This window comes from Coffea eugenioides, chromosome 7 (genome assembly GCF_003713205.1).
Source record: "Coffea eugenioides isolate CCC68of chromosome 7, Ceug_1.0, whole genome shotgun sequence".
Classification (NCBI taxonomy): Eukaryota; Viridiplantae; Streptophyta; class Magnoliopsida; order Gentianales; family Rubiaceae; genus Coffea; species Coffea eugenioides.
In genome coordinates this window covers 746,272-774,011 of record NC_040041.1, presented here as the reverse complement: position 1 = coordinate 774,011, position 27,740 = coordinate 746,272, and the positions used below count along the sequence as shown (strand labels likewise).

The 27,740-nt window shown below is 37.2% G+C and overlaps 2 protein-coding genes across 2 annotated transcripts; one reads left to right on the top strand and one right to left on the bottom strand.

The window, feature by feature from the left end:
- Nucleotides 1–3,997: 3,997 nt before the first annotated feature.
- Nucleotides 3,998–8,898, top strand: LOC113777792 (malate dehydrogenase, glyoxysomal-like). Its single transcript, XM_027322993.1, has 9 exons — nt 3,998–4,358; nt 4,530–4,745; nt 5,369–5,683; nt 5,826–5,915; nt 6,052–6,135; nt 7,337–7,372; nt 7,479–7,568; nt 7,655–7,749; nt 8,457–8,898. Exons 1-9 carry the CDS (start codon nt 4,284–4,286, stop codon nt 8,527–8,529), a joined length of 1,074 nt encoding a protein of 357 aa, XP_027178794.1. The 5' UTR covers nt 3,998–4,283; the 3' UTR covers nt 8,530–8,898.
- Nucleotides 8,899–19,537: 10,639 nt separating this feature from the next.
- Nucleotides 19,538–23,877, bottom strand: LOC113778761 (leucine-rich repeat receptor-like serine/threonine-protein kinase BAM1). Its single transcript, XM_027324252.1, has 2 exons — nt 21,166–23,877; nt 19,538–20,390 (listed from the first exon to the last, which is right to left on the bottom strand). The coding sequence occupies exons 1-2, from the start codon at nt 23,753–23,755 to the stop codon at nt 19,927–19,929; spliced, it is 3,054 nt and encodes a 1,017-aa protein (XP_027180053.1). The 5' UTR covers nt 23,756–23,877; the 3' UTR covers nt 19,538–19,926.
- Between the last annotated feature and the right edge of the window lie 3,863 nt (nt 23,878–27,740).

The following is a 27,740-nucleotide window of genomic DNA, read 5'->3' as shown; positions in this document are numbered from 1 at the left end:
TCTCCATTCCTTCCGTATGTATTAGCTATTTTTTAGAGTGTTTTTGAAAAAAATACTGTAGCAGTATATATGAAATTTTTTTTGAAATATTTGAAATATTGTATGAATGAGATGTTTTTTGAGTTATTATGTATTATTGTAGTATTGTATTTAAAAAACTTATTTTTGAAAAAATGGTCAATCCAAACGGAGTGTCTAAAAGGTACTCTGGGATATAGTTTCGATTTTCATCATATTCCAAAATTGTTTCTGGGATATAGTTTCGATTTTCATCACATTCCAAAATTGAGCTTAACGCTATTTCCTCCAAAGTTTCACAAATGATATCATATTAGAGTAGTTTTTATTTAGTTATATTGAGTTGCAAGCCCTTCCCTTTCTATTTTGTAAGGTTTGGAGTTTTCTCTTAAATTTAAAAAATTTATAATTAACATAATAAAAAAAGAAATATAATTTGCACTCCATTTTTTATTATTGGCTCTTCTAGCATTTGTTTTATCATATAGTCTATTAAAAGAAAACTATATGATTAAAATGATAGTAAGAATGTAATTAATAAAAATGAAAGTGCAAATAACATTTCTCTTAAAAAAAAAGAAGCTATAGTAAGGGTACATTTGATAAAATTGAAATTTGAAAACTAAAATCTGAGTCCATTAAATTGTTGACTCGTTAAGTATTAAATTTTGATATGTTTGAATATATATATTAAATGAGTATATCTTATATACACTGACAATGTATGCACTATCACCGTTTGATTCATAACATGTGCGAAAAGTTGAATTTCAAATTTAAATTTTGCATAGTTGTCATTCATCCAACGATGACAGTGTAGGAAAGATTAATCCATATTTAAATTACATGATAAGTGATATCACTGGTCACTTTTTTTTGGAGTAAGTTTTGTTTAGAAAATTCAGTATCATTTAATTAATTTAGATGTTCTATTTTAGTTATTAATGTATATGAACATGTTAACATCTGAACTCATTAAACTTAAATGTTAAATTGAATCATTAAACGGGGTCTAAGTTGATCATAATGTTGTTAGCGTGGCCAAAGTGAAGCTAAGTTGGTAATAGCTGAAAATTGCGCCCTGTATATATGATGTACCCATGACCTTAATTGAATGTCAGTCGTTTTCTCATGGAAAAGTAGAGTAACGTAACTTCGAAATTTAAAGTCCGTCAGGAAGCAAATGCGCGCAAAATGCAGGCTTTCAGTTGTCTTGTTATGTCGATTACTATTCTTGCCATTATATTCCTTTATAACACGACCATGCTTAATTGGATTCTCGATTTAGAAAGAAGATTTGATTGGTTGTACTAAGGTCTACTTAGTAGGGTTGCTCAGTTCATCCTCGCCGTCTAATGAAATTTTTGCTCCAGTTACTAGCTAAGGATGAATCTTGAATCAAAGGAAAACCAAATCTAGCACACGACGACACTATTGATGCAGCCAATTGCAAAATCCAGAATATATATATATATATATAGAGAGAGAGAGAGAGAAGCAGGCCATGATGCCACGTCGTCTACGCTGTGCAGGAAATGACTTTGGAAACCAAGACAATCCAGGGTCGGCTATATTGACTTGCAATCCATCCATTTTTTTTTTTTTTTTTCATCACAGTGGGTATCTGGGGCCGAGGACTGGTTACCGTACGCCCCAACTAATCCCACTGCGTGACCGCGAGAGGCTGCCCGACATCATCGATCAATGGTAACGACTGGGATTCGATCCTTGGTTGGTGGCTCTCACCCAACTGGGCTACAACCACCGGACCGAACCCAGACTGGGCGACTTGCAATCCATCCATGTTTAACGTATTATACTACACTGCTGTTAAGATAATAAGATATTAATTGCTTTACATCATCGTATTCTAATCAAAATTAAATCTAAATCAGTTTGATGTTATCCCATGAGACATTATTGATTCATTCACTAATCACGTGACGCGTTTAAATCGGACCATTGGAGATCGGGGATGACAAGATCCAAAAAAGAAAAGAGGGAGAAAGAAAAAGAATATCCTACTGTATGTATACAGGAAAGCTATTAATTAATCACGTATGGAAGGACTAATTGTTTAACCAAGAATGAGCTGGTTGTAGATCTGAATTAGAAAATATCAAGTGTAGATGAAGCAGCCACCATCTTTGACAAAGACAGAATGGGTAGTGTGCCTTAGACGTCAATGATTCCCTGAATCGTCTGAAAAACACTCATCAACTGCCCCCTTGAATTGCACCACCATTGTCGACACTTCCCCTTTTTCTAGAAACTCCCCACTCTCTTGTGTCTTCCTATCTTTTTTTAGATAATAAATCATTATTATCATTGTAATTGAATAAATGCTCCCAACATGGCTATATTAGTATCAAATAATGCTGATGTTAGATAGTGTGGCAAGCACAAATTAAAATCTGCACCATATTTGCCCCCCTTGAATTTTATAAAATTCTCTCTTTTCAGTTGTATTGCCTCCTCTTAAATTAAAGAAAATTCCTTTCTCTATATAGATGATCCTTTGAAGTTTTATTTATTCCCCTCTTATTCTACATTTACTCCCCCCCCTCACAAAAAAAAAAATAAGATTTTTTATTAATTATCTCTAATAAAAATTTTAGATCTATTCCAAATTAAACATTAACGACGTTCTAATGGGAAAAAAGGATTTGGCCTTTAAATCAAAATACATATTATATATATTTTTTATAGAAATCTGAGAGCATGATTTATGTTGAAATTGATCGTTGCATCTCTTTACTATAGGGTCTTAACTCTGCTACTGTGGGGGAAAGAGGTGTAAGTGAGAGGTCTGAGTTTCAAGCCTATAAGTATTTTTTTTCTAAATAATTATATTTGGCATATTTGCCAATTTAATTTTGCCATAGAACACCATCTTCCACTATGTTTTGGATTCACTTGTCAATGAAAATATATAGTGTGGCATGATAAAACTCAATCATCTAGAGCGATAAATTTGGTAATTTCGACAATTGTAGAAATGTCTTATATTAAAAAAAAATTTGTAGAAATCTTGTTCCAGTTTTTTACGGGGAGGAAGGAAAGAAATGAACTTGCCTTGCCAGTCGAACCCAAGACGTCACTCATCACCTGACATTGTGTCCATTTCAGCAGCCCAAATGTTTAGCTACCGTAGTTCCATTGGGCTTATATTTGCTGAGGTCCAATTACAAATATGTCCAGAGAAGGCCCGCTTCTGTAGAAAGTTCGCGTTACTTCTCTTTCTTTTCGAAGTCAGACAATTTGCTTAATTTTGCTGCAAGAATAGTAGTTTCTCTGGCAATTGGCAAAGCTTTAGCTCCATGTAACTGTGTAAACTAAAGAACTAACCACTTTGCACATTGTGTAATTTCATGGAGAGGGTTATGATTTGGGCTAAGTAAGAAGCTGGACTCAGCTAGTAGATCTTCTACATCTCATCGTGTAAAGTAAAGAAATAGTATATACACCGTTATTCATCTTAAATTTAAATTTGAAGTATAAAAAAATTTTGTTCATCATCTGTCATGCACTTGATGATGATATCGTATATATTGTTAGCTGCTGTTAGCGTACGTAATATTAACTCTAATGTCCCGTTTAATAACTCAATTCAATATTTAAATTTAATGAATTCAAATTTTAATATGTTAAAATGCATTTGATAACAAAAAATAGAGCATTTGAGTTAATTGAGTGACACTAAATTCTTTAGATAAACTTTGCCTATAAAATTAAGTGATAATCTATTCATTGAATGCGATATATATTCAAATGTATTAGAATTAGTATTTAATAATTTAATAAATTCAGACTGAATTTTAAATTTTAAATTTTAGTTTTATCAAACGCTCGTAAATAAGTGCTGTGTATAATAAAGGTACATAAACCACGTCTTCCGCAAAATAAAATGGAAATAGTCTCTATTAATTAACAGTCACAGGCCACAGCCCATACATAAATGAAAATGAACAGTGTCTGACACATATCCAATTTCACACATCCCAACAAGCTCAATCGTGATCATATGCGTTCTCGGCCTCAATTCCCTTTCTCTTCTTCATTGGATGTATCTCTACCAACTTCCTTTTTCCATTCCGCTTGAATTATAAGGAGAATTATATATTGAGTGCAGAAATTTTGGCCTACACTCCACGACTATTCTCTTCTTCTTCTTCCAAATTTGATTGCATAAGAAACACGCCAAGGAGCTTCTAGTCCTTCCCCATCGTGCACTATTAACGAAATAGAGCAAAAACGATACCAGCATGGAGTCCGGGGCAAGTGTTAAGCAAAGAATTGCCAGAATTTCAGCCCACCTCAACCCTCCAGCCATTTCCCAGGTGGTTTTCTCTCCTTTCCTCCTTAATTAGCTTTGGTTTTATGAATTTTTTGGCTTTAGCTTCCGCCTTTCTTGATAGGTCGTTGAAAATTGATTTTGAAAGAAGTCGATTTTTATTTTAATTTGGGTTTTTAATGGGAAAAATTTCTCTTGGCTTTTGTGGGCTATAAAGGTGGAGGGAAGTTGTGGGTTGAGAACAGGGAATTGCAGGGCAAAAGGGGGCTCACCTGGGTTTAAAGTTGCGATCTTGGGAGCTGCAGGAGGCATTGGGCAGCCTCTCGCTATGCTCATGAAGATGAATCCATTGGTCTCAGTTCTTCATCTCTATGATGTGGTCAACACTCCTGGAGTCACCGCAGATATCAGTCACATGGACACCGGTGCAGTGGTAAATTTCCCATGTTAATTAATAACCAAATTGCTGATTTGTTAATGTGTATCTCATGTACCCGCTTGTCAAAGAAATCGATGTTAATCGTTAATGGAAAGAGAGAGATGAGATGGAAGCTCTTGAATGAGTTGTTCCACCCGCGGTACTTTGTAGAGTAAGGAACTTTGTGTCAGTAGAAACCTTGCGTCAGTTTACAGAGTTGCAGTTGAAATCAGCATAGGGGAAGACAAGAGTTAATAGATTGTCGTCATTGTACAATGTTAAAAATGTGAAAGTTAATGAAGAAAGAGAAAATATGGGTAAATATTCTGTGTCTCGTATGTTTAGCAAATATCCACTTTATGATTCTCCAATGCCTCTTCGTCACATATGTGGCCTTAAGGTATGGGAAAAGACTGTAACATGGTAGCATTGTCTCATGTATGGTTTACTTTGTTGGTACAACTTAGTTCACTTCAACTTAACTTTGTTGGTACATCCAGGGATCAGGAATTTGATAACATGAAATTCAAAGCAACGATGAGTGAAAATTGAGATGTCCCTTTTTGTGCTATATAAGTTCTTATGTTCTAAATTGTTCAATTTGGCATAGACTGCTAATGTTTGGTTTACATTTCCAGGTGCGTGGTTTTCTAGGGAAAGAGCAATTGGAGGATGCCCTTATTGGCATGGACCTTGTGATCATTCCTGCTGGGGTTCCTAGGAAACCAGGAATGACTAGAGATGATCTTTTTAATATCAATGCTGGAATTGTTAAGACTCTATGTGAAGGAATTTCAAAGTGCTGTCCGAAAGCCATTGTCAACTTAATTAGTAACCCTGTTAACTCCACAGTTCCCATTGCTGCAGAGGTTTTCAAGAAGGCCGGCATCTATGACCCCAGGAAACTTTTGGGAGTGACAATGCTTGATGTTGTTAGATCCAATACATTTGTGGTATGCATGACTCAGTAGCTATTCCTTTTGATATATAAACCAACCGTTTATTCTCTCTGTCTCTCTCTCTCACATATGTCATTAGATTTGTATCATTCTTAGGATTCTCTATCTTATATTGTATCTTTTACATCATCTGAAGGCCGAGGTTTTGGGGCTTGATCCTAGGGAAGTTGATGTTCCAGTTGTAGGGGGTCATGCTGGAGCTACAATTTTACCTCTGCTGTCACAGGTCAATATAACTTCTTGAATAGCTTATAAGTTCACTTAAATAGCAATAACTCTCTCTCTCTCTCTCTCTCTCTCTCTCTCTCTCTATCCTTTATTAGCCCTTCTTATGTTAATGGAACTTGTCTCATGTAAAACAGGTTAAACCTCCTTGCTCTTTTACTGTAGAAGAAACTGAGCATCTGACTTCTAGAATTCAGAATGGTGGAACTGAAGTTGTTGAGGTAAGAAGGTTTCCCATTTATATAATGTGAAGTCTGTGCTTGAGTTTCTAACTGCAGCAGTGACGGCTGTTAGATGTATTCGTAAAAAATGCCTAGTACTCCAGTGCATCAGTCATTTCTATGCTTGATACAATGTTGTTCAGTCATACTTGCTCATTATGTTTTGTCATAAATGAAGAGCTTAGGTTTAACGAGTTCAGTTTCATCTGTTGCCATATAGAAATTCATAAGCTGTGGAGCTGGCATGAAGGGAGAGTTGCATTTAGGTTAAAATCTAGGAGATGCCACTCAGAACCATAGTCGAACCTCTTTGTTTGCCTTACTTGCCCTTTCTTCAACTGGATAATCTTGTTTGATTGACGTAAATAAGATGTATAAAAAGCTTGGTCCTAAGTGCCTTTAGTTGGAAAGTGCCAAAGTCTGGGATATGCAAATTGTTGATTTCAGTTTTTATTAGATTGGTGTGCCTGCGTAAAGATTTTGTGTAGACAACGATTTAAAAAATGAAAAGGAAATCTGTTAAGCTGAACAGCAAGCTTGGGATTTGTTCAACTTCCCTGCTAGAAACATTGTGGGTTCATTTTGGCGCATTTGATACTTAGTTAATCTGGAGAGCACACAACATAAGTTAACTTGTACTTCTGCATTCTATACCATGCTGGAGAGAGCTAAAAATTGACTGTGTTAATGTGGAGACTGAATGCATATAGTTGTAGGACCTAGTCAATTTTCCGTGAGGTTAAAATAAGGGAAGAAAACCCAAGAGTAAGGATATGGAAAGAAGCAATACCTCACTTACACATCGTCCTCAAATGAACTGTTGAAGCTTTGTCTAATAATTACACTTCTCTACAAGATGTGTTTTGTGAAAATTACTTTTGAATAATTGCTGAAAGTTCTTTAAGGTGACGTTACTAAAATTTCGAATGACTAAATATATATAGGTGGATGTCTCTTAGTAATGGCTGGTGGCGCGAAATTTTGGAAATAGACTAATTAATATTTTAGTATTAAAAAGTGAGAAATTTGTCTCTGTAGAATTTTGGCTGCACGGTTTTCAACGAATATCTATACTTATTTTTCGTTTGGCAGCCAAGAAACAATAGTGATATGAACTGTTATATAATGGCATGAATAAATTGTTCCATGTACACAATGGACGTCTGTATGTATTTTAATATAATTGTTGCATCCCTTTCAGGCCAAAGCTGGTGCAGGATCTGCTACTCTCTCAATGGTTAGGCATTGTTATCAGTCCTTGTTTTACTAACTGTTATTCTGTTACTACTAAACAACATTGGCTCTTGAGATAGTGCTGAGAAAGGCCTGCTGGTTATTTTCAGGCATATGCTGCTGTTAAATTTGCAGATGCATGTTTACGGGGGTTGAGAGGAGATGCTGGTGTTGTCGAGTGTGCATTTGTGTCATCTCAGGCATGTCACTATCATCACTTATCTAGGATTCATAAACACTCTTCATGATGTTATTGTAATTGATTGGTTGATCATTCTCTTTTCAGGTGACTGAGCTTCCTTTCTTTGCAACCAGAGTACGGCTTGGTTGTAATGGGATTGAGGAGATATACCCACTTGGTCCACTAAACGAGTATGAGAGGTCTGTATTAACTAATATTTTAGATTATCTTCCATCTTTTTGTCCTAATGTTCTTTCTAAGCTGTGTTATCAGCCCTCCTACCCTATGGACTGCTGAAGTTTTTAACCTTGTCCTCCGACTAATTCGTCATCTTATATCACTTTGCCAAACCAATTAAGTAGACCTATCTCAACTCAATCTGATGAAAGCTGGCAGTTCATTGTTTCAATGTGTACCCTTCAGTTCCCCCACCCACCCACCCACAAACCAATTTCTTGTGTGATTTGTCCATTCAAACCACAAAGCTACGGTAAAGACGCTTATAGAGGAGAAATGCTTGCTTTTTTATGCTAAGGTGGCATTTAACAGTATTATTAATAAATACTTGATTCTCATATTATTGGTTGTTGATATAATTCATGATGCTTTTTCTGAATCATTGGTCCTTCTGACGTGCTAATCAAAGTAGTCACCACTAGCACAAGCTCATCATCTCAAAATAAAGATAGTATCTGCACATTCGAAAATTACATTTTACCTTTATTCAGTGCTTGTCAGCCTAATTTAAGTATACTTACTATCCAATTATGTAATGAGATAATGTGCATGCTGTTGTTCTCTCCAATGTATCTGCATGCCTGTGCCAGTATGGTGCATCGGATGGGTCTGACATATTTGTCCGTGTTCAAGAGAATTGCTTGTCTTTACCGTGTTCTGATTTTTGCAGGGCCGGCTTGGAGAAAGCAAAGAAAGAATTAGCTGGAAGCATTGAGAAGGGGATTTCATTTGCAACGAAATGAAACGGCCAACTAAATTACCTTCTTCAGGATCGTTATTACCGTGGTGCCTCTTGTTCTTCAGTCAAGGCCTCGGTTTCTGGAATAAGTTGTTGAATCCGATGTTGTATCAGAAGTGCATACAGCCTTGCAGTGTACACAAATCAGAAAAATAAGGCAAAGATTTTGTCCTACCTCGCTCCCTCATATTTGTTCCCTCCTACCATAGAACATGAAAATTAAAGGGGGGGAAGTGTGTTCTTTTAAGATTGATGGATGGACTTTTGGTGTACTTCACCGGGGTAATTGAGAATGAGCATGTTAGTATAGATCTAAACTTTCTTCATCTTCAATATATTCTTGGTAACTTCTGATGGATTTTCATCAGTTCAATTTCTTGGTATCATCTTTTCGGTAATTGATAGGTGGTTTCTAGCTCAAGCCCGGTAGATTTTTTAATTGGGATAATTTCAGATACCTCCCCTAAGGTTTTTAACAATTACACTAGCTTCCTTTTAGGTTCGCAAAATTACACGAGCCTCCCTTGAAGTTAATGATGTAGTAACAAAATGAGTCCAAATCAGAAAAAGTAACATTAAAAAAATATTTTAAGGAGAGATGAAATCTTTATTACATAACTACCCCTTATACATATATATAAGTTGTATTAGTAAAAATATGGAAACAATTAAAAATTAGAAACAATTAACACACATTTCATTACTCAAAATATTCACATTCAATGCATTGGACAACACAAATAAATGATAAAATTACATTAATGATCACAAGATTCAGTAAAACAGACAAGTCATCGTTCTTAACATCAAGTTTGTTATGATTTTTGTGATTTTTGAACAGAATGAATTTTTAAATTTTACCTTTTTTTCTTCTTTCTTCTTTATTTTCACGAAATTATTTTACAACTATTACAATTTCAAAAGTTCCAAAGAAAATTTTCTCACGAATAATTTTTTTTTTACCCCGTGTTTTTTTTTTATTTTACCAAAGCTCTTTTTGTCACAGTGTGTTTAACTGGTTTTTTATCATTGTTAAAGTTTTATCAATCACAAAATAGCATCATTTAGTATATCGATTAGCCTTTATTTTATAATTACAAGTCACTGTTCATCATTAAAGAAATTTTCAATAGTTATTTTCTTTAATTAGTTATTAATAGTTAATTAGTGCTCTAATTACTCAATCGTTAGATATTAGTTTCTATAAGACATAATGTCTTAAGAGTATATGGGTAATTTTTTCCCATGTGATGAAAGTAATCAGGCCCACAATTCTACCAAGAGAGGTAAATGTAATTTTATAAATCTCAAGGAGGCCAGTGAAATTGTCAAAGAAATCAAGGGAGGTTTTTGTAATTATACCTTACAGATTATATGTAACTACATTTGAGAGATCAGTACTTCATTTTAACCGAAATCACAAATACGGTTGATTGTTAAAGACTAATATAAAACTAAATTACATTTAAAGACTAATATAAAATTAGATTACATTTACATGTAAAATATGAATTCAAAAACTTCGCTCTTCAAATCTCAATCTTAGTAATAAACGAGTTTAGGCGGGAGACCTGTGACGTTTAAACTTCGATAGTGTCCTATTGATTGATTTTCCTTCTTCTTTAAGTTTTTAGGTTTTGATACGACCGTAGTACAGGTACTCACTTGCCCACTGACCCGTCTCTTATACGATGAAATTAAGTCCATCAACTATATAAGAAGAGGAGACAAAGAGGTAGTAAGTTGCCTGCTTGTAGCAAGTTTTTACAGGACGTAGCTAAACCCTTCGGAATCTCAATCTTAGTAGTAAATGAGTTTAGGTTCAAACCTTGTGTCTCTTGACCTTCGCTCATGATTAGAACATATTATTAATTAGCAAAAAAATTTGCATAAGAGATTACAAATTATTGATTTTGTGACACAACAAAGCGTTATAGATTCAAATCTTCTTTTTTCCTCTTCGGTTTTTAAATCTCAATTCGTGTATTTTTCTTTTTTTTAAAGTATTTTTTGAATGGCCTGATTGGGCTTATCCAAATACGACAAATAGATGGACCAAGTGGGTTTACCCAATGCTGATGGGAACCCAAATAGGACAATACTGATCCAATCTAAACTAAGGTAGGTAGCAAGAAGTCCTACATGGTGTCAGCAAATGTTGAAAGGTGCAGCTCAACTGGAGATTACTCATAGAAGAAGGTCCGCGGGTACTGCAAGAAAATCCGTCCATTTTTAGTCACCTTCGTAAAATCCCATATCTGTTTATCCAAGTCCCAAGTGAGCGGGGTCTATACATAATTGTCGTGGGTATCATTACCATCAACTAAAAATGATGAGAAAACGTGTACTTGAGAATTTCTAAGCTTTTGACTCATGAGCGATCTGCAGTTAATTGCCCCTTGAATAATACTGTACTACATGCGAAGCTCAGTTCATGATAAACTCTGGCAGTAAAAAGCAAGCTCCTGAGTCACGAGCCACCAAATGGAATGATTAAAGCTGCTCTTAATTTGCTTCTTTCATGATCAGTGTATCCCAGCCATCGTGCACTTTTCTCTTGAATCCCTTTTTTTTCTTGACCCCACAAATGCCCATCTTTTCTCTGACTTTTGTTTTTTTTCCTTTATATATATCTGCATGGCAAAATTCAAAATGTAGATTGGCCATCTGGGCTCCTTTCCTAATCATTCTAATCAGCATCTGTCATAGGTAATGGATCTATTTACGCATCTAAACTTTAGTCTACCATCACTTTAGGTGGTGCCAAAGAGTTCCTGTGTCACAATCTTTTCATGGACATGATTATGGGCTCGAGTTCATCATTGACTATCAATGCATATTTTGTCCACAACTTGTTTCAAACTACACGTGGATCTTGTTTATTACTAACTCTCTGTAAAAAGTGTGATTAGAAGTACTTAGTGGCAAAAAATCTGGCTTCATTTACTTTACAGCTAATTCATTAGTGTGATATTTGCGCCCCACACCTCCCCAACTTTTTTTTTTTTTTTTTTTTTGTTTACGTTGAATGTTCAAAGTTTGGCAAAAGTCATGTATGTCGCCTTTTTGGCCTTTCCGACACATCAATGGTGTCTGCTTTTCCTTTTGATTACAATATCAAAATGCACTTACCGGTGTTCCAATTTACTACTCCCACTGCTGCAACCACTCAATCTTTTAAGAGCGAAAGCTAGCTAGCATTAACGGTCTTGTTACAGTATACTAAACAAATTTTAGTGGATTTGTGCATAACATTCTCGAAAGTAGGAAATGTAGCTGCACCAATCAATGTTATGCTGAGCATGAAATGAAATTATTCCTTTTGATGCAAGTGAAATAACTAGTGTGTAACGAACGGACTCAGTAATTTTTCCACATGTACCGTTCCTTTGACCCCTTTGAGTTTTGGTGCTAAAATATTTTTGGCCCTAAATCTAATTATTGTCTTTCGTTCTACGAACATTTGGGGCGATATCCAAGTCCACTCACTCTTGAAACCCACCTTTCTCCATGCAATTAAAATGTCTCTTTAATCTCCATCCACATTTGTGATAGCCTTTAATTTTCGGGGACATGTTCTACCAAATTTTGCCATACTTTGCACTGCTCTATCATGTGCATTGCTCCTGGAGTACTGTACTGTCTCTCGTCATATCTTTTTCTGTAGGCTCCTCCTCCGTTTCATTTGGAGAGTGAAAGCGATTCCGATTGAAATACTTTCGCTGTGCTTTTTTGATCTGAAAGGAAAAACCAGCAAATATATTTTCTTAGGAGTACTTTTCTTTACTTGCTAACGGTCCTACACCATCCCGATGAATTATGATACACACAGGGGAAAAGAGGGGGTAGTCGGTCGATTCGATCCATTTTGAGACACAGAATATATATATATAGAATAAAAAGCAAGACGACTTTTCTTGTCAAGAAAAGCTTCGAAACACTTAACTATTGGAGTTAATCATTCTTGATTTATCAAAGGCCACAACGTTTTACAAGCGGTGGAATCCAAAGTACCTTTAATTGCACCTTTTTTTTTTTTTTTTCCAAGTGTGCAACCATCCTTGAATCCATTAATAACCAACTAATGCCCCATGAAAGTCTATTTTATTTGGTTGCATGATTTGAGGAAGAGGGGTTGATCGAGATTAATGGCCATTGATTACTTAAAGTTAATAGTCGACAATTGCATAGTTGTTCCATGAAGAAGTCGCATCGTATCTGATCTGATCTGATCAGGTTTCATTGGCGATAATAACACGGGACCAAGTAGTAAAAGCTAAAACACAAATATTATCTGTCGGTGGTGCTAAACGTCCAGACGAGTGAATTAACGACAACACATAGGGTATTGTGATCTCAAATCTGTACAGAGTAAAACATTGATCTGGTGATGCAACGCAGAGCTGGAAAAAATAAAAAGACACTGATCATGACTACCATGTACCATGTAGGGGTGTCCAAAGAAAACGTTAACGTTTGACATAGACCTGTTGTTTTGTTTCATCCCCAGCTGCTCACACAGCCATAAGGCCAACTGGCCATGGACTCCAACTAGGAGGCCCTTATTGCCTTTAGGGACGCAATAATTTATCTCCCGTGGCGACCGGTGAGATTGAGAATGACCATTCTCTGCTCATATTGAATGACTCTGCAAATACGGCTGCCAAATTCGTTCCCATGCATGTTGTGCTTTCGGACTTTGTATGCCTCTCTGACCCACGCGTGTTTGGATAGAAGTTTATTTGAAAATATTAATATAATATTTTTATGATATAATTTATGTGAGATGAAAATGTAGTTAGAAATAAAAATAGGTGGGTGGAGAATGTTCTTGTGATGCAAGCAATTTTTTTTTTTTTTTTTTTTGCCAATTAAAACTTGTATCTAATTAAACAGGGCTGTTAGTGGCAAACACGATGTGAAGTAAAATAGTAATGGGAAAATGTGTCAAAGAAATATTTCAAAAAAATTTTTGCCAAAAAAAAAAAAACTACCAATTCCAAGAGTTTCTTTTTTTTTTTTTTTGATGTGTCTAGAATAATAAAAGTAGAGTGGGGCTAATGTAGCATAAACCGATCGCATTTCTAGGGTGATATGGAATTTATATTGTTTTTGTAAGGGAAGACTAGTCATTTGCAATGCTAATAATTAGCGTTCAATTAGGCTAACACTTGGGAGTGTTCAGATAATGTGTTATTTGAAACAATTATTACAACACTTTTGTGATGTAAGGTATATGAGATAAAAGGATAATTGATTGAGAGGATAAACAAGATAATTGAAAATTGCGTTTTTGATAGAAGCACAAATATCATTTCAAATAATACACATGTATTCTGCTGCAGTTATTGGAGCTTATTTAAGTGAATGAGAATTTCTCATCACTAAATAAATTTGCTTAATTACCAAGAAAAGAGAAGAGGACTTTTTCTTTCCTACCCCCCTTGAGAGAATTATACGAAAATGAAATGAATGGTTGCGGTGGGACATGAGAGTTGTACATTTTGCATCTGCCGGACAGCCGAAGCCATTTTCATGCAGGGCGTGCTAGTCATCGGAGACGTGCACCTAATCAAAGAAAACTGCAAAACTTGCGCTCGCAATACTTTTGCCTTCGAAAATAAATTTATACCAACAGTTTGTCCATTCCGTCTATTGGCTCTTTCTTTTGAAACCCCCACTCCTCCGCCCCCCTCCCATAAAATCCCAGAAAAAAAAAAAGAAAAGAAAAAAATTTATTGGCTTTTTCGAGGTTCTCGTTTTTTTTTTTTTTAAAAAAGTTATTTTAATCTCTTTTTTTGATGGAGTAGTATGTATAGTACTAATATACTGTATTGTTCTTTGTCTATGAATCATGCTGGTCACTTGTGTATACAGAACTACTTATCAATCAATCAATCAAAGACAGAAAATGCACAATGATTTTTGTGTCGGATCCTATTCCCGGAAAAAACGACAACGGACCTTTCACCTATTCCTGGCGTTTAGTGGTGTACGATGCTCCCATTACGAGGCATAGGCAAACAAAACCCATTTCTCCTGTTCCTTTTTTTTTTTTTCCCTCTTGAGCAAAGCAAAATCGGTTTTGCAATTTGGACACCAATAATTTACGAATCTTCTCCCGCTATAGGATAATCGAGTGGTGTTAGGTTTGGTGGAGCAGGGTTCCATTATACAATAATATATTTTATTTTATCTTCACAATAAAATAGAAGGCTAAAAGCTTCACCTGCAAATCAATCACAAGGGGGAATTCAACGCATTTTGATGACAGTCGCAGTAGTGTGACGATGAGAAGAGAAGAAATAAACGGTTGAGAAGAAGAAGTTGCATTGAGTCACGGGGTGCCCAGAAAAAGGAAACAGTAGTGAAAACTGCAGAAAAACAGTTTTTAACTTTTCCAAAATTCCACGGCAACCAAAGGAAATGAATGAAGTAAATACCACCGGCATTGTGCACTGCACTCTCTAAGGAAAAAGGGCAAAAAAAAGGATGAATCGTCAATCACAATTTATAGGCTGGCTGGCTGAAATGTTTCCGTATTGCTCACAAATATGAAAGGTTCGAAGAAATAATAATGATAGATTATAATAAATTAAATTATAAAAATATTATCATTATCATTTAAAAAAAAAAAAAGACCGTAATGGCCTGCATTTTCCTGAAAAGACGGGATGAATGTGGATGATGCAACTTCTCAATTTTGGCATTTACAACTATTCAACCAAAATCCTAGTCCATCCAACGTAGCTGTAGTAGTTGTTGTTGTACTTAAAAGTAAGAAACAAAAACAAAAGAAAAAAATCCTGCATGGGAAGTAGCAACGTCCTTAATTGCTAGTATTTGATCCACTCTAGACTGCGGGACAATTCGGATGAATGCTTTCCCGATAAACTTCTTATCCAATCAAGTACCACGATAGTCAATGGCGGAGCCACGTTGAGGTGAACCTCCTCACTTTTCTAAAAATTTTAATAGAATATAAACCTATTAAATATGTTATATAAAAATTTTAAAAATTATAATATTGCCTCACTCTTGTCTTGTCCCTCTGAGTTGAAATATTACAGGTCTTGTTTTCATGTCTTTTATAAAAGACCAACAAAATATGACCGGGACAAGGGGCACGGGTGCAACCGGCCCAGCGGTTTTGGCCATTTTTACCAGCGCGTAATTTTAGTTGTACATGGCGTAACTTTGTTTGCACAACGTGTAATTTTAGTACTCCCTCCGTCCCACTTTAATAGTCATGTTTCTTTTTTCACACAGTTTAAGAAAAAGTAGTTAACTTTGTTGAAAAAGTAAATTTAGATTGCTATTTTCCTAAAATACCCTCATATTAAATAGAGTACAACTTTATGGGAACTTGAATTGATGGCAAAAAAAAGAATCAACTCTCATTAAATGGGGTAAGTTTATAGTAACAACAACTTACATTGAATAAGGGCATTTTAGGAAAATTAAAATACAACTACATTCTTCAATTGGAAAGTGGACTACAATTTGGAACTGACGAAAAAGGAAAACAGGACTATCAAAGTGGGACGGAGGGAGTACAAAATTTTGCGAGTCCCACACACGATGTGAAAATCAATGCACAACTTATGATTTAGATCGCACAAAATTTTTTGGCCAAATCATGGCCATTAACTGTTCAGGGACGATTGCACCTGCAATCGTCTCTGCCCCTTGTCCACATGACCGTGTAACCTTCATCCCTTCCCTGCCCATTTCTGTGAATCAACGCTTGCTTCGAAGTACAAACCCAACTTCAACAAAAGGAGCAAATATTCTGCTGTCAATGGCGCATATTTAATAACGCATACTGATCAGTGGCTTCATTTTAGGGAAGGAATGAATGAATACTGAATAGTCGATATTCATGAATGTCGTTGTATTGCGGGTTGAATCATGAAAAACATAGCCCAGCTTGGAAAATTTTCACGTCTAACATTTTCAACCTTCATCACATCAAATCATTCAGTAGCTATTAAAACTCTTCCATCTATCCTGCTAGTCTTCAATTACGTCTCAGGGGCCCCCCATCATCCTCCTGACCATAAGCTGCCAATCTGTAATATCAAACGATTTCTGCCGTGCCAAGTCATCAAAAATTTGTCTTCTATCGGCCTGCCTTTCTTGTCACATCAATACATCGACGGACAAGAGAAGCATTTGCAAGATTGTATCCCTTTTTTTTTTTTTGTAAATGACAATAAAATCCTCCGATGGCTCACTATAATTACAAACACCTCCCTAAGGTAGTAAGGTTTGTTTTGTTTCTGAGAGCTTCTCCAGGGTTTTTAACTCAGAGCCCGTACAGGCATAAATGCGTCCAAGTTTGCAAAATTACCCAACAATCAAGGGAGGACTCTACGCATGAGTTTACAAGCAACTAAACTAAAAGGGCTACGAATCTTCTGTTATAACTAGTGTAATATTTGGTGTACCGTTCTACTGAGTTGGTGTACACCACCCCAGTGGAATGTACAACAAATATTGCAAGGTGTACTGTATACACCAACAGTAGAGGGTTAGGACCTCCGGTGAGGGGAACAATTTTCAATGTATAAATTTGTAGTAAAGTTAAATCTCTAGTATGGATGATTATATACCTTGATATATAAATTGTTGCTGTTGATATTTAAACTTGAGGTGGGATGGTGGCAATTGCCCACGCTCGTGTACATGTGGCTCCATCACTGTACACCAATTTAATGTAACGATGTACCAAATATTACAAGATGTATATACACTACTTTTATATATATATATATATATATATATACACTCACCGAGTATATACACTACTCGGTGAGTAGACTATAGGTGAGTGTGACAGCAACTTGGGCAACAGGGGATCGGCTAACAACTAAAAGTAGCCAATGAGAATAGTAATTTTTTTTTGTTTTGTCGATAGGATAAATTCATACACTAGGGGAAGGGAAGGATTTGTAGAGGTTCAAGGGTAACAAAGAGAGGATTGAATCACCACCGGATCAGACGGGTGTACTATGCATCCGTCTGAATTTTTTAAGTAGAGCCACTTTTTAAGGTGAAGAATTGGTCGGAGGTAAGGTTTGAATGCATTGATGGTGACTACCAACTCAAAGCCTAGTGGTTAGTCAATGAGAGTAGTAATTGTTATATTAGAGTTTATCTAATGGGTGCTTACTTGGCTATCGTTAATAAGGAATTTATGTGTTAATTGTTAAATAAATTTTTTAACGGATGTCTAATATACATTCGCTGGTACACATAAATTACATCTAATTTACTATGCGAATATGGGTATTATGTTTATTGTTCCCTTTGCGTTTAGACACTTTGAATTAATTTTTTATTTTTTAAAATTAACAACTAACGTCATTTGTCAGCCAAATCCAATTGAATATAAATTAAATGTACTAATTGGTACCCCCATTGAGTTCTCACTACATAAATCCTTACACTTTGAAAATTTTGGTGGGGACAAAAATAATTGGAGAAGAAGTGACAAGTGCTAGTCTTTGAAGTATTAGAGATTCTAAGGCTTTGTTTGAATCTCTAGCTTTTATAGACACTGTATATTTATTTCATATACATCACAATGACATATTTCAGAAATACAAACAACTACTTTTCTACCCAAAAAAAAAAATACACTCCTGAAACTTCTAGAAAATGCAATCCATACCCGCTCTAACTTTATCGAATTCATAAGCGATTGCTGAAACATTTGACAGTCATCCCGCTTGGTTGAGGTTACAACACCTGAAGAGATTGAAACTAGTCAGCACGTTATCTTTTTCTGTCAAGATATCCATTAATCATTAAGAACACGACGAATGCTCATATGGCAATGGAAACAGAGAGTGAGTTAAGAGGGAAAAATAAAAGAGTGGCCCTCTCCCCTCCCTCTGGTGTTTTAAATCCGAGGTTGGAGAATGGCTAATTACCCAATATGCAACATAACAACTAACAACTATCTGGTCTTTCCTTTTTCCGGGCAATTCCTCATTTTAGGCTGAATGCTACCAATCTAACACGTAAATTCAATGTACGTCGCTTTCTGATGGCTAGGAATCACCAACCAAATCCAAATGTTAGAATACTGAAGAAGAAATTGCCTACTGCTAAAAAGACACTCCTGTCTCTACGACTTACTACTTCATACTACTACTACTAGAAAACAGCTATCGTAAGGATAGTTTGGACACTTGGAATCTCCACTTCTTAATGCTCAAATGTTCAACAAACTTTGGGACAGGCAAAGGCTTACGTTGTTGTGAGTTGTGACAACCAAAAAGCTTATCGTAGAGTTGAGTTGCCAGCAAAGTGAATCACGTGCTGGGCAAATGGCAAACATCATAAATGCAGGAAACCCATCAGGATCGATTCGCAAATTTTGACCCAACATTTTCAGACCAGAGAGAGAAATGTACTAATGTAGGGAACCCAATGGTGATCCTGCATTTATTTCCAATACTGGTCAGGTCCAAGATCATTTAAGCGGAGTTTGTATAAATGAGGAGAGAGTTCTTTACTTCCTTTAAAGGCAAACTTGCACTCATTGATTCATCTCCCTTCCCAACGCAACCCCTCCCTCCCCCCCACCCCAAAAGAATAATCCCCCTGTTGAGTTGAGTACTTGAGGGTTGAATTCAATAAAAATGATCCCGAAAGCGGCAGAACAGAACCACCCCATTTGCCAAGAAGAAGAGTTTTCTCTGTCAAGCAAAGCCTAACCCAATGCCCCCCCACCCAACTCTCCACTGCACGCCACGCCGGGCTCGATGCACTCCCACTAGGTCGCCTGCCATCTTTCATCATCGGCCTAAAACAAAATTATAGCTAATTAATTCACGCTTTTATCCATACGTACGCATGATCATCCGACCTCTTAACCACTCACTCTAGTCACCAGAACCCACGAAGAAGCATAAACAACTCTTGATTTGCACGCCCGTGCTTTAGGCATATAGACTTTTCTCCCAGGTTCTTTCGTGGTAAAAATAAGGGAAACAAGAACATTTGCAATAAAGTTATAAAGAAAGATGAGCAGTAGGAAGCTACATCACATGTTCAAGATAATTTTTTGCCAACAACTCCCACTGTACACGGAAAAAAGAAAAAAAAAAAAAAAGCACTTTCAAACTTACCGATAGCTCCCATTTACCTTCAAGGTTACAGAGTCAACCCAGGCCCTTTTTACCCTCCTCTTTCCTCCCCAACTTAAAAGGAACAAAGCAAATGATCACAAAAAGAAAAAGCTAGGCCAACCCCATTCCGGGAAACTTAAGATTAAATATGGAAAAAGCTAAATCCTACAATAAACTAAACAATCCAACCAAGCCCGTCCAACCCCCTCTCTTCCCCCCCCAAAAAAAAAGGAAAAAAACCATTCAGTAGAGAGCTCTGCTTAAATGCTAAGGAGATCAGGTGGAGGGGACTGAGGTGGTGGTGGTTGCTGATGGTCTTTGGAGTCCACAGGAGTTGTGCTTGGAGACTCCACTGTGGACGCCGGTGGGGGAGATTCCGTGTCTGTTGAGTCTCCCTGTTTGCCGTTGGCTGGCTTTGGTAGCTCAGTCAGTATTTGCACAACCTCCCTCATTGTGGGCCGCTCCACTGCCTGTTCTTCAACACAGAGCATCGCCACATAAAATACATGCATCACCTCATGAAGGGGAACTGTAGGGAGTCTTGGATCAAGGATCTTGAGTACTCCTTCCTTGTTCCCATCGGTCATCTTCCTCACCCATTGTACTATGTCAACCCCATCACCAAATTCCCCTACTGGCTTTCTCCCACTCACTAATTCTAAGAGAACTACACCAAAGCTGTATACATCGCTTTTCTCATCAACTTTGAGTGTGTAGGCATATTCTGCAATTTAAAAAAAAAAATGATTAAAAAAAATTAATCTGAAACACATTAATGTAATTATTGCTTGCATAGACCAGAATTGCAACTCTAAGTACATCTGACAATAATTAAGAAACTGTTAGCAGACCATCAGAAGCAAAGATTATTTTAACACCAATGCTTTGACCAAATAGCATGATATTCATACCTACCAGAAAAAACAAATGTTAGCATGCTAGCCATATCCTGTAGACTCAAATTAGTCTCCGAGACAATTACTGTTGGCTTTGAATTTGCCATCCAAGTTACTCCGTAGAATAGTAATAAACCCACCACACCAATATATTACCTAACTAGTTGGAGATCAAATTGAGTCCTTTCAATGACTTTCCTTAATAAATGAAAGTCAAACGCTACAGGACCATTAAGTTCATGTTCATTTTAAGTGTTTTCCTCCAGACATTAACTGTCGAAAACAGCTAAAGGAACTGATGATTATTGAGCCAATATTCTCAAAGGCAAGAAGGAAGTGTATAGTCAAGGTGACAAAGTAGTACTTGGAAATACAATAAAGGCGCACATGGTATGTAAATTGGAGAATCAAGTCAAGAAATTCAGGAAACAAATCAATGTCAGATCTCAACGTAAAGAGTCTTACCAGTCAAAAGTCAGTGCAGTTCCAATTTCAAAAAGGGATTACCAACTTCATACAGTAAACAAGATAATTATGAGCAGAAAAATACCAAAAATTCCTCTTCCTATACTACTATTGAGAAATCGTGCATTTGAGCAGTACCTGGTGCAATGTAACCATAGGAACCAGCAATAGCAGACATGCATTCAGATGTTCCTGAATCTTGCAAGAACTTGGCAAGTCCAAAATCAGCCACATGAGCCTCAAAGTTAGAATCCAAAAGGATGTTATTGGATTTCACATCACGATGGACAATCAAAGGCGAGCAATCGTGATGAAGATAGCAAAGGCCCTTAGCAGCCTCCACGGCAATTTTATACCGTGTATCCCAATGCAAATGACCCCCTTTCTTGCCATGAAGCATTTCTCCCAAACTCCCATTAGGCATATACTCATAAACCAAAAGATTAGTCTCATGATTAGAACAGAATCCCAACAATCTAACAATGTGCCTGTGCCTAATCCTCCCAAGAGTCTGAATTTCAGCATTGAACCCATGATCATGGGATGAGCCTCGGCTCATCGCGGGCAACCTCTTCACAGCAACATGTTCTCCATTAGGCATTGCCCCTTTGTACACAATCCCGGCACCTCCTTTCCCAATGATATTATCCTCCTTCAAGGAATCCAAAACATCATCACAAGTAAAATCCAGGCGTTGGAAAGCCGTAAGCTTCCAAGCACGGGCCTCGCTCGCCTTCTTTAGCGAACGTGCTTTGATAATTGCAGCAACTGCGAACACGATCGAGCAAACAAGCAAGCCAATCACAAGCAAAAGCTTCATAGAGGGCGAAAATGCTCCTCTCTCATGAGGTTTAGTACTTCCATTAACAATCCCTTCTTTGCAGGGTCCCAAGTAAGGGCCACAAAGATCAGGGTTGCCCAAAAACGAAGTATAATTGAAATAACTAAATTGACCCGTCCCAGGAACCATCCCGGACAAATTGTTGTACGAAAAGTCAACAGAAGTTAAGCTCTGCATGGATGCTATTGGAGACGGAATGCTTCCCACTAAATGATTTCTTGACAAATTCAAATAGTTCAATATTCTCATACCTGTGATCTCAGTTGGGATTTCACCAGCAAGCTGGTTCCTACTGAGGTCGACAAAAGTCAAGAGCTTGCATTCGCTGATTTCAGGGGCAATGGGGCCTGAAAAGCTATTGTGGCTGAAATCAATTTTTGATAGTTGCTGCAACTTTCCTATTTCAGCCGGAATGGGGCCAGTAAACTTGTTCCCATCAAGCAAAAACTTTTGTACACCCACGAAATTCCCAATACTCGGGGGCAGCGGCCCAGATAAACGATTGTTTGAAAGGCTAATCTGGCCGAGAGTGGTCGATGTTTTATCCGTCTCCGGAAATGAGCCTGTTAAAAGATTATCCTGAAGCTCAACTTGAGAAAGCTGTGGCAAACTCAAAAGCCCTTTTGGGATCGACCCATTGAGATAATTCTCACCCATCCGAAGTCGACTCAGCGACTCGCATTGGCCCAAGGATTCAGGAATCGTCCCAAAGAGAAAGTTTCCCAGAGTAATCAATGTCTGTAACTTGTTTCCGGTACAAATATTCGGGGGCAAATTTCCAGTCAATTTGTTCGAACTGAGGTCCAGATTTTGAAGCTTCCCATTAGTCCCCAGCCCTTGTGGGATGCTTCCAGTGAAATTGTTATCCCATAACTGCAACACCTCCAGCTCCGGCAAGTCTCCAATGAAGTCCGGTATCGACCCGTGAAGCTGGTTTCGGAAAAGATTCAAGAGAGTGAGATTTTTCAGCTGCGCAAACGAGGAAGGTATTTCGCCGGTGAACATGTTGTTGGACAGATCCATAGATTTCAAGGTTTTCAAGTATCCCAGCTCCGACGTCAACGGCCCAGAAAGCGCATTCACTTGAAGAAAGAGGGTATCCAAGTTCTGCAGCATCCCAAGCTCCGGGGGAACCTCGCCGGAGAGGCCACAGTTGGCGGCATCAAAACGCAGAAGCTGCGATAAGTTGCCAATTTGGGGTGGGATCCCGCCGGAGAAAGTGTTGAAGTAGCCAATGTAAAGGTGTTGAAGCTTGGTCAAGTTTGCTATCTCCGGGGGGATCCTACCGGCGAGCTCGTTGCCGGAAACGGCGAGGTATTCGAGATTAGGAAAAGAACCATACTCGGCGGGAATGCTGCCCGAGAAGAAGTTGCCGCCCAAGTGGAGATGCCTGAGGTTGGTTAGCTGGTAAACGTCCACAGGCAAAGGGCCGGACATGTTATTATTGTAGAAATCAAGCACCTCAAGATTTTTGAGGCGAATGAGCTGCCGGGGGAAGGTGAGGTTAAAGATATTGTTGGAGAGGTTAAGGTAGCGGAGAGTGGAGATGGAGGAGATTTCAGGAGGGACAGGACCACAGAACTGGTTGGCGGCGACGGAGAGGTTGAGGAGAAGGCGGAGATGGGAAACGTCAGGGGAAAGGGTGCCAGTGAGATTAAGTCCGGAAATGTCAAGAGCAGTCACGTGACGGCCATAGGAGTCGCAGGTGACGCCAGACCAGGAGCAATGAGTAGTGGAGTCATTCCAGGAAGCCAAAGAAGATTGCGGGTCGGCGGTGATGGCAGATTTTATGGAGAGTAATGCCTTGTACTCCGGCATTCGGGGTGTTCTTGCAGCAAAGCAAGAATGGAGATGGAGTAGGAGAAAGAGGAGGAGAACAAAACGCATTTTCAGTTTGCGCTGGCTTAGCTAGGGGAAGCGTAGAAGAAGAGTGGGGAGGGGACTGACTACTGAGTACTGAGTTGAGGAGGGTGGGAAAACTGGAATACTTGCCACTACCGCTAGAAAGCTATAAGAAAGAAAGGTGTGGGCTTTATTTTAATGGGTATTTTTTTATTAAAAAAGAAAAAAGAAAAAAGGTAGTGGTCTCTCCTTTTGGGTGGGTATTAGTTAAGGATTTGGTGATTTTGCTTTTGGAATTTTTGGGATGAGAAGGGAACAGTGGGATTAAAAGAACATTTTGAATGTCCTGACTGCCTAAAATTGTACTGCTGAGAGTGATTAAAAGGTGGGGCGGGGCCGTACGTAGTGGATGATTCAGGGGCCGGGTACTCAGTACTCAGTACTCAGTACTGGCGTCGTAGGCCTTTGTGAGACGACACCGGACCGGACAACCCTCCTCCACCGCACCCCACTCCCCATCCCATCTTCCTGCCTTTTCTCTTTTCAAAAGCCTTCGGCCTTGTTTGGATTGCGATTTTCCGTCGGAAAATTACGTCGTTTTTCGTGATCACATTTTCCTATTACCTTTTTCCCTCACATACATCAAATCGCTACAGTATTTTTTCCATGAAAAATCATGAAAAATGCAATCCAAACTCTCTTCTCCGGAGGTATACAAAAGCCATCTTTTTGGCTTTTGGTTGTCCAAGATTGAATTTAATAAAACGCTTCATTGTTTGAGAAATGAGACTTGAATATATAATTTCTTTTGTTTTCAAACGAAAAAAATAATAATAATATACTAGGCTATAAATGGCTAAGCAAGAGACAGCACGCCCCTAATTGAGCTCTAAATAGAAAAATTATCAGTAGCTTAAAATCTCCCTTTTTTTTTTTCCTGTCCTGGGGATTATTTACATTTAACGTCACCCTTGTCCTGTGGAACTATTAACAGCAGCACGCACCCTTTTCCCTCCCTCTCCATGAGTTGGAGAACTGAGAGATATATCACTTAATTCATGGGTTAAACATTTGATATACTAAGCATTATAATATCAAAAAAGAAGAAATGTTTATTGTTAATCAAATAAATACGAAGCAAATCTGACTCTATTAGCTTTTAGAGTTTGGGTTTACGTGGATACATGAGTTTAACGTTCTAAATAGTAAAGGGGTTATAATTGTACATATGCTACCATTCATGACTTAGGAGTGTATTAAAACGAGTCTTTTTCTTTGGTGTTGTGGGGGGGGGGGGGGTTAAGTAGTGTCTTGGAAGCTACGTTGACTTAATTTACGCTGTATGACATTGTTGTTTATTGAAGACGCCAGACTACAAATTGGCACTCTCCCATAATTACTCTTCTCTTTTAATTACTCTTTCTCACTCTTTTTTTTTTTTTTTTTTTACGAAACTACTCTCTCTTTTGATTAGGCATGTTAATAGGTACAAGCTGAGTGTAATCTCTTTTATCCAAATCTAGATCTATTAAATTTGATTAAATCCAAACTGTTATGGGTCTAAAAAGTAAATTCAGACTCAAACCTTATAATATCCAACGGATATTCGTTATGTTTCTCTAAACATACTAAAATAAAAAATTATTAAAACATGTAGAGTTCAAAAATAATATAAATAACACCCAATTTTTACTTTCAAATAATAAAATTAATATTCAAGAAGTGAAGTGCAATATTATGAACTAAATTAACTACTTCTCTTTATTTTCAAAGTGTTATATCAATGTCCAATATTATTTTATATATTTACTAGTATATATGTATACATACACACACACTATTATTTAATTATATATACATGGGTTTGGATTTTGGTATGGAATTACAGGCGTCTGGGTTTGAGTTTAAGAAATTAAATCAAAATGCAATCCAATTATATTGGATTTGGGTAAGATCCGACCCAATAATATGACTAGTCTCAAAATCAACTTACTATTACAACATCAAATCAACATATATAAGAGCCGTTTAGGTTGCTATTTTCTAGGATTTTTGAGAAAAAAAAAATTTATTATAACGACATGATATATGTAAAGTAAAAAGGTGATTGAAAAGCATATTCACAAAAAAATATAAAAATATTTAAAAAATGACAATTCAAATATTAATGTCTTTCTAAATTGCCATTACGTACAAACTAGATTAGTAAAAGGATAAATGTGTAAACAAAATCTTATGCCAGTAATCTTGTAAAAAATAAAATAGATATGTCATTTTTGACCAAAAAAAAAATTATAACTTTGAATTTGGATGGATAAAGGGAAAATACCAAACAATAGGATAAAAATAAAAAAGGTATCGCAATTGACATCAATTAATAACTCTACGAAACCTTTCAGCGCAAGTAATGCTGCAAGTTACACAGAGACAAGCGCAGTGCTGCTGCGGTGCAAATTTTGTTTTGTCGAACTTTTCACTCATAACCATTTGTTTTTTTTCTCTTACCCCTTTCTCATACGAGAATGTGCTAATTGTTGCTAAGTGTGATTATCTACCACGTGTAGCTTTAGTTAGCATCAGCCATAATTAATCTGAAATTACCGTATAACAGTAACCAACACCAATAGTAGTGCGTCTATTTGGTTTGTCTGTAGTCATTTTAACTTGTATACTTTTAGCTATTTTTCTAAGACCTAAAACACAACCAAAATGGTCGGTTTTTTCACTTCTGTCACACACATATTTGTTTCGACATACTGAGAATGCCCACTTCATCGATCGTGCAGATTAAAAACATCTATTTGTGGGGTAAAAAAAAAAAACATCTATTTAGTTGTATCAAGCAAAAGGCCACAAAATAAATTCGACGAGCGCGTGTGATCTATATATTTATAGCAAGAGCGGATTATAAGAAAGCCCTAAAACCGTGCCCAAAATTTGGCTTTCGACATCGGTTAAAAAGGTTAGCACCGAATGGGTACGTTAAAGTTCAGCCTCAACCACTAAATACCCGTTCCTTTCAGTACAATACGGATAACTAGCGGTCATTTGTTTTAATCTCTGATCATCCACGGCGAATTGGTGAGCAACTTTTGTTGTTTCGTTTGAGCTTTCTCTCCTTGCAACTGTTGATTCAGTCATTAGACACACCCATGCAAACCTTGTGACCTTATTGACACAATCATCAAATTGTATTGTATCAGACACCTTCCCCACCCCCCCCCCCCCCAAAAAAAACAAAAAAAAAAACTCCCCTTTTTCAATTCAGTTACGAAAAAGTCAGGCACAAGATGGTCATGCTATAAGTACTGGGAATAGCGAAATTAAAAAAAAAAGGATATATCTCATCTTTATCATAGAGTGTTTTTTTTTTTCCTGCTTTATTGACTATAAGTTATAACTACAGAGCGAAGACGACCTATATTGCTACTTCGAGAATGACGTCAAGGTTTATCTCTAATTCGATCCGATATTTCATATATATTTTTTTTTTAAAAAGAAAGTAATACGGAAGCATTCATTCATGCCCACCTCGCAATCAATCAAAAAAAGGTTCCAAAAAAAAAAAAAGAACATTAATCAGGAACTGCTCATAATTACAACAGTAATGATTTTGTTTGTTCTCATAAAGCATGGTCAAACATGGCTGACTGACAAAATGAGATGAGATGCTCTTGGGGAGGTGGGGTTGTTTTCTAATCTATCCACATTGCTACTGTACCCCTTCAATCATAGTAAACTGGAACCCCCTCCTTCCCTCTGCCCCTTGCAATTCACAAGTCATTTTACGGAAGAAAACAGAAGGACGAATTTGCAATCTGGGTTTTCTTGGATTATAGCAGATAGTTCTCATTATGGAGGATACGCAGGCAACAACTAATTAGTGGAGTGTGGACCAACCTAGCTACATAATATGGGTGAAACTGGGGAAAATTGACCAACCAGTCCCTCGATTTGGACCCCCCACCCAAGAAGCCCCAGTCCAGGGAAAAGGAAAGTGACCGCCAGGCGCCAGCAACAGCGGCAGGAC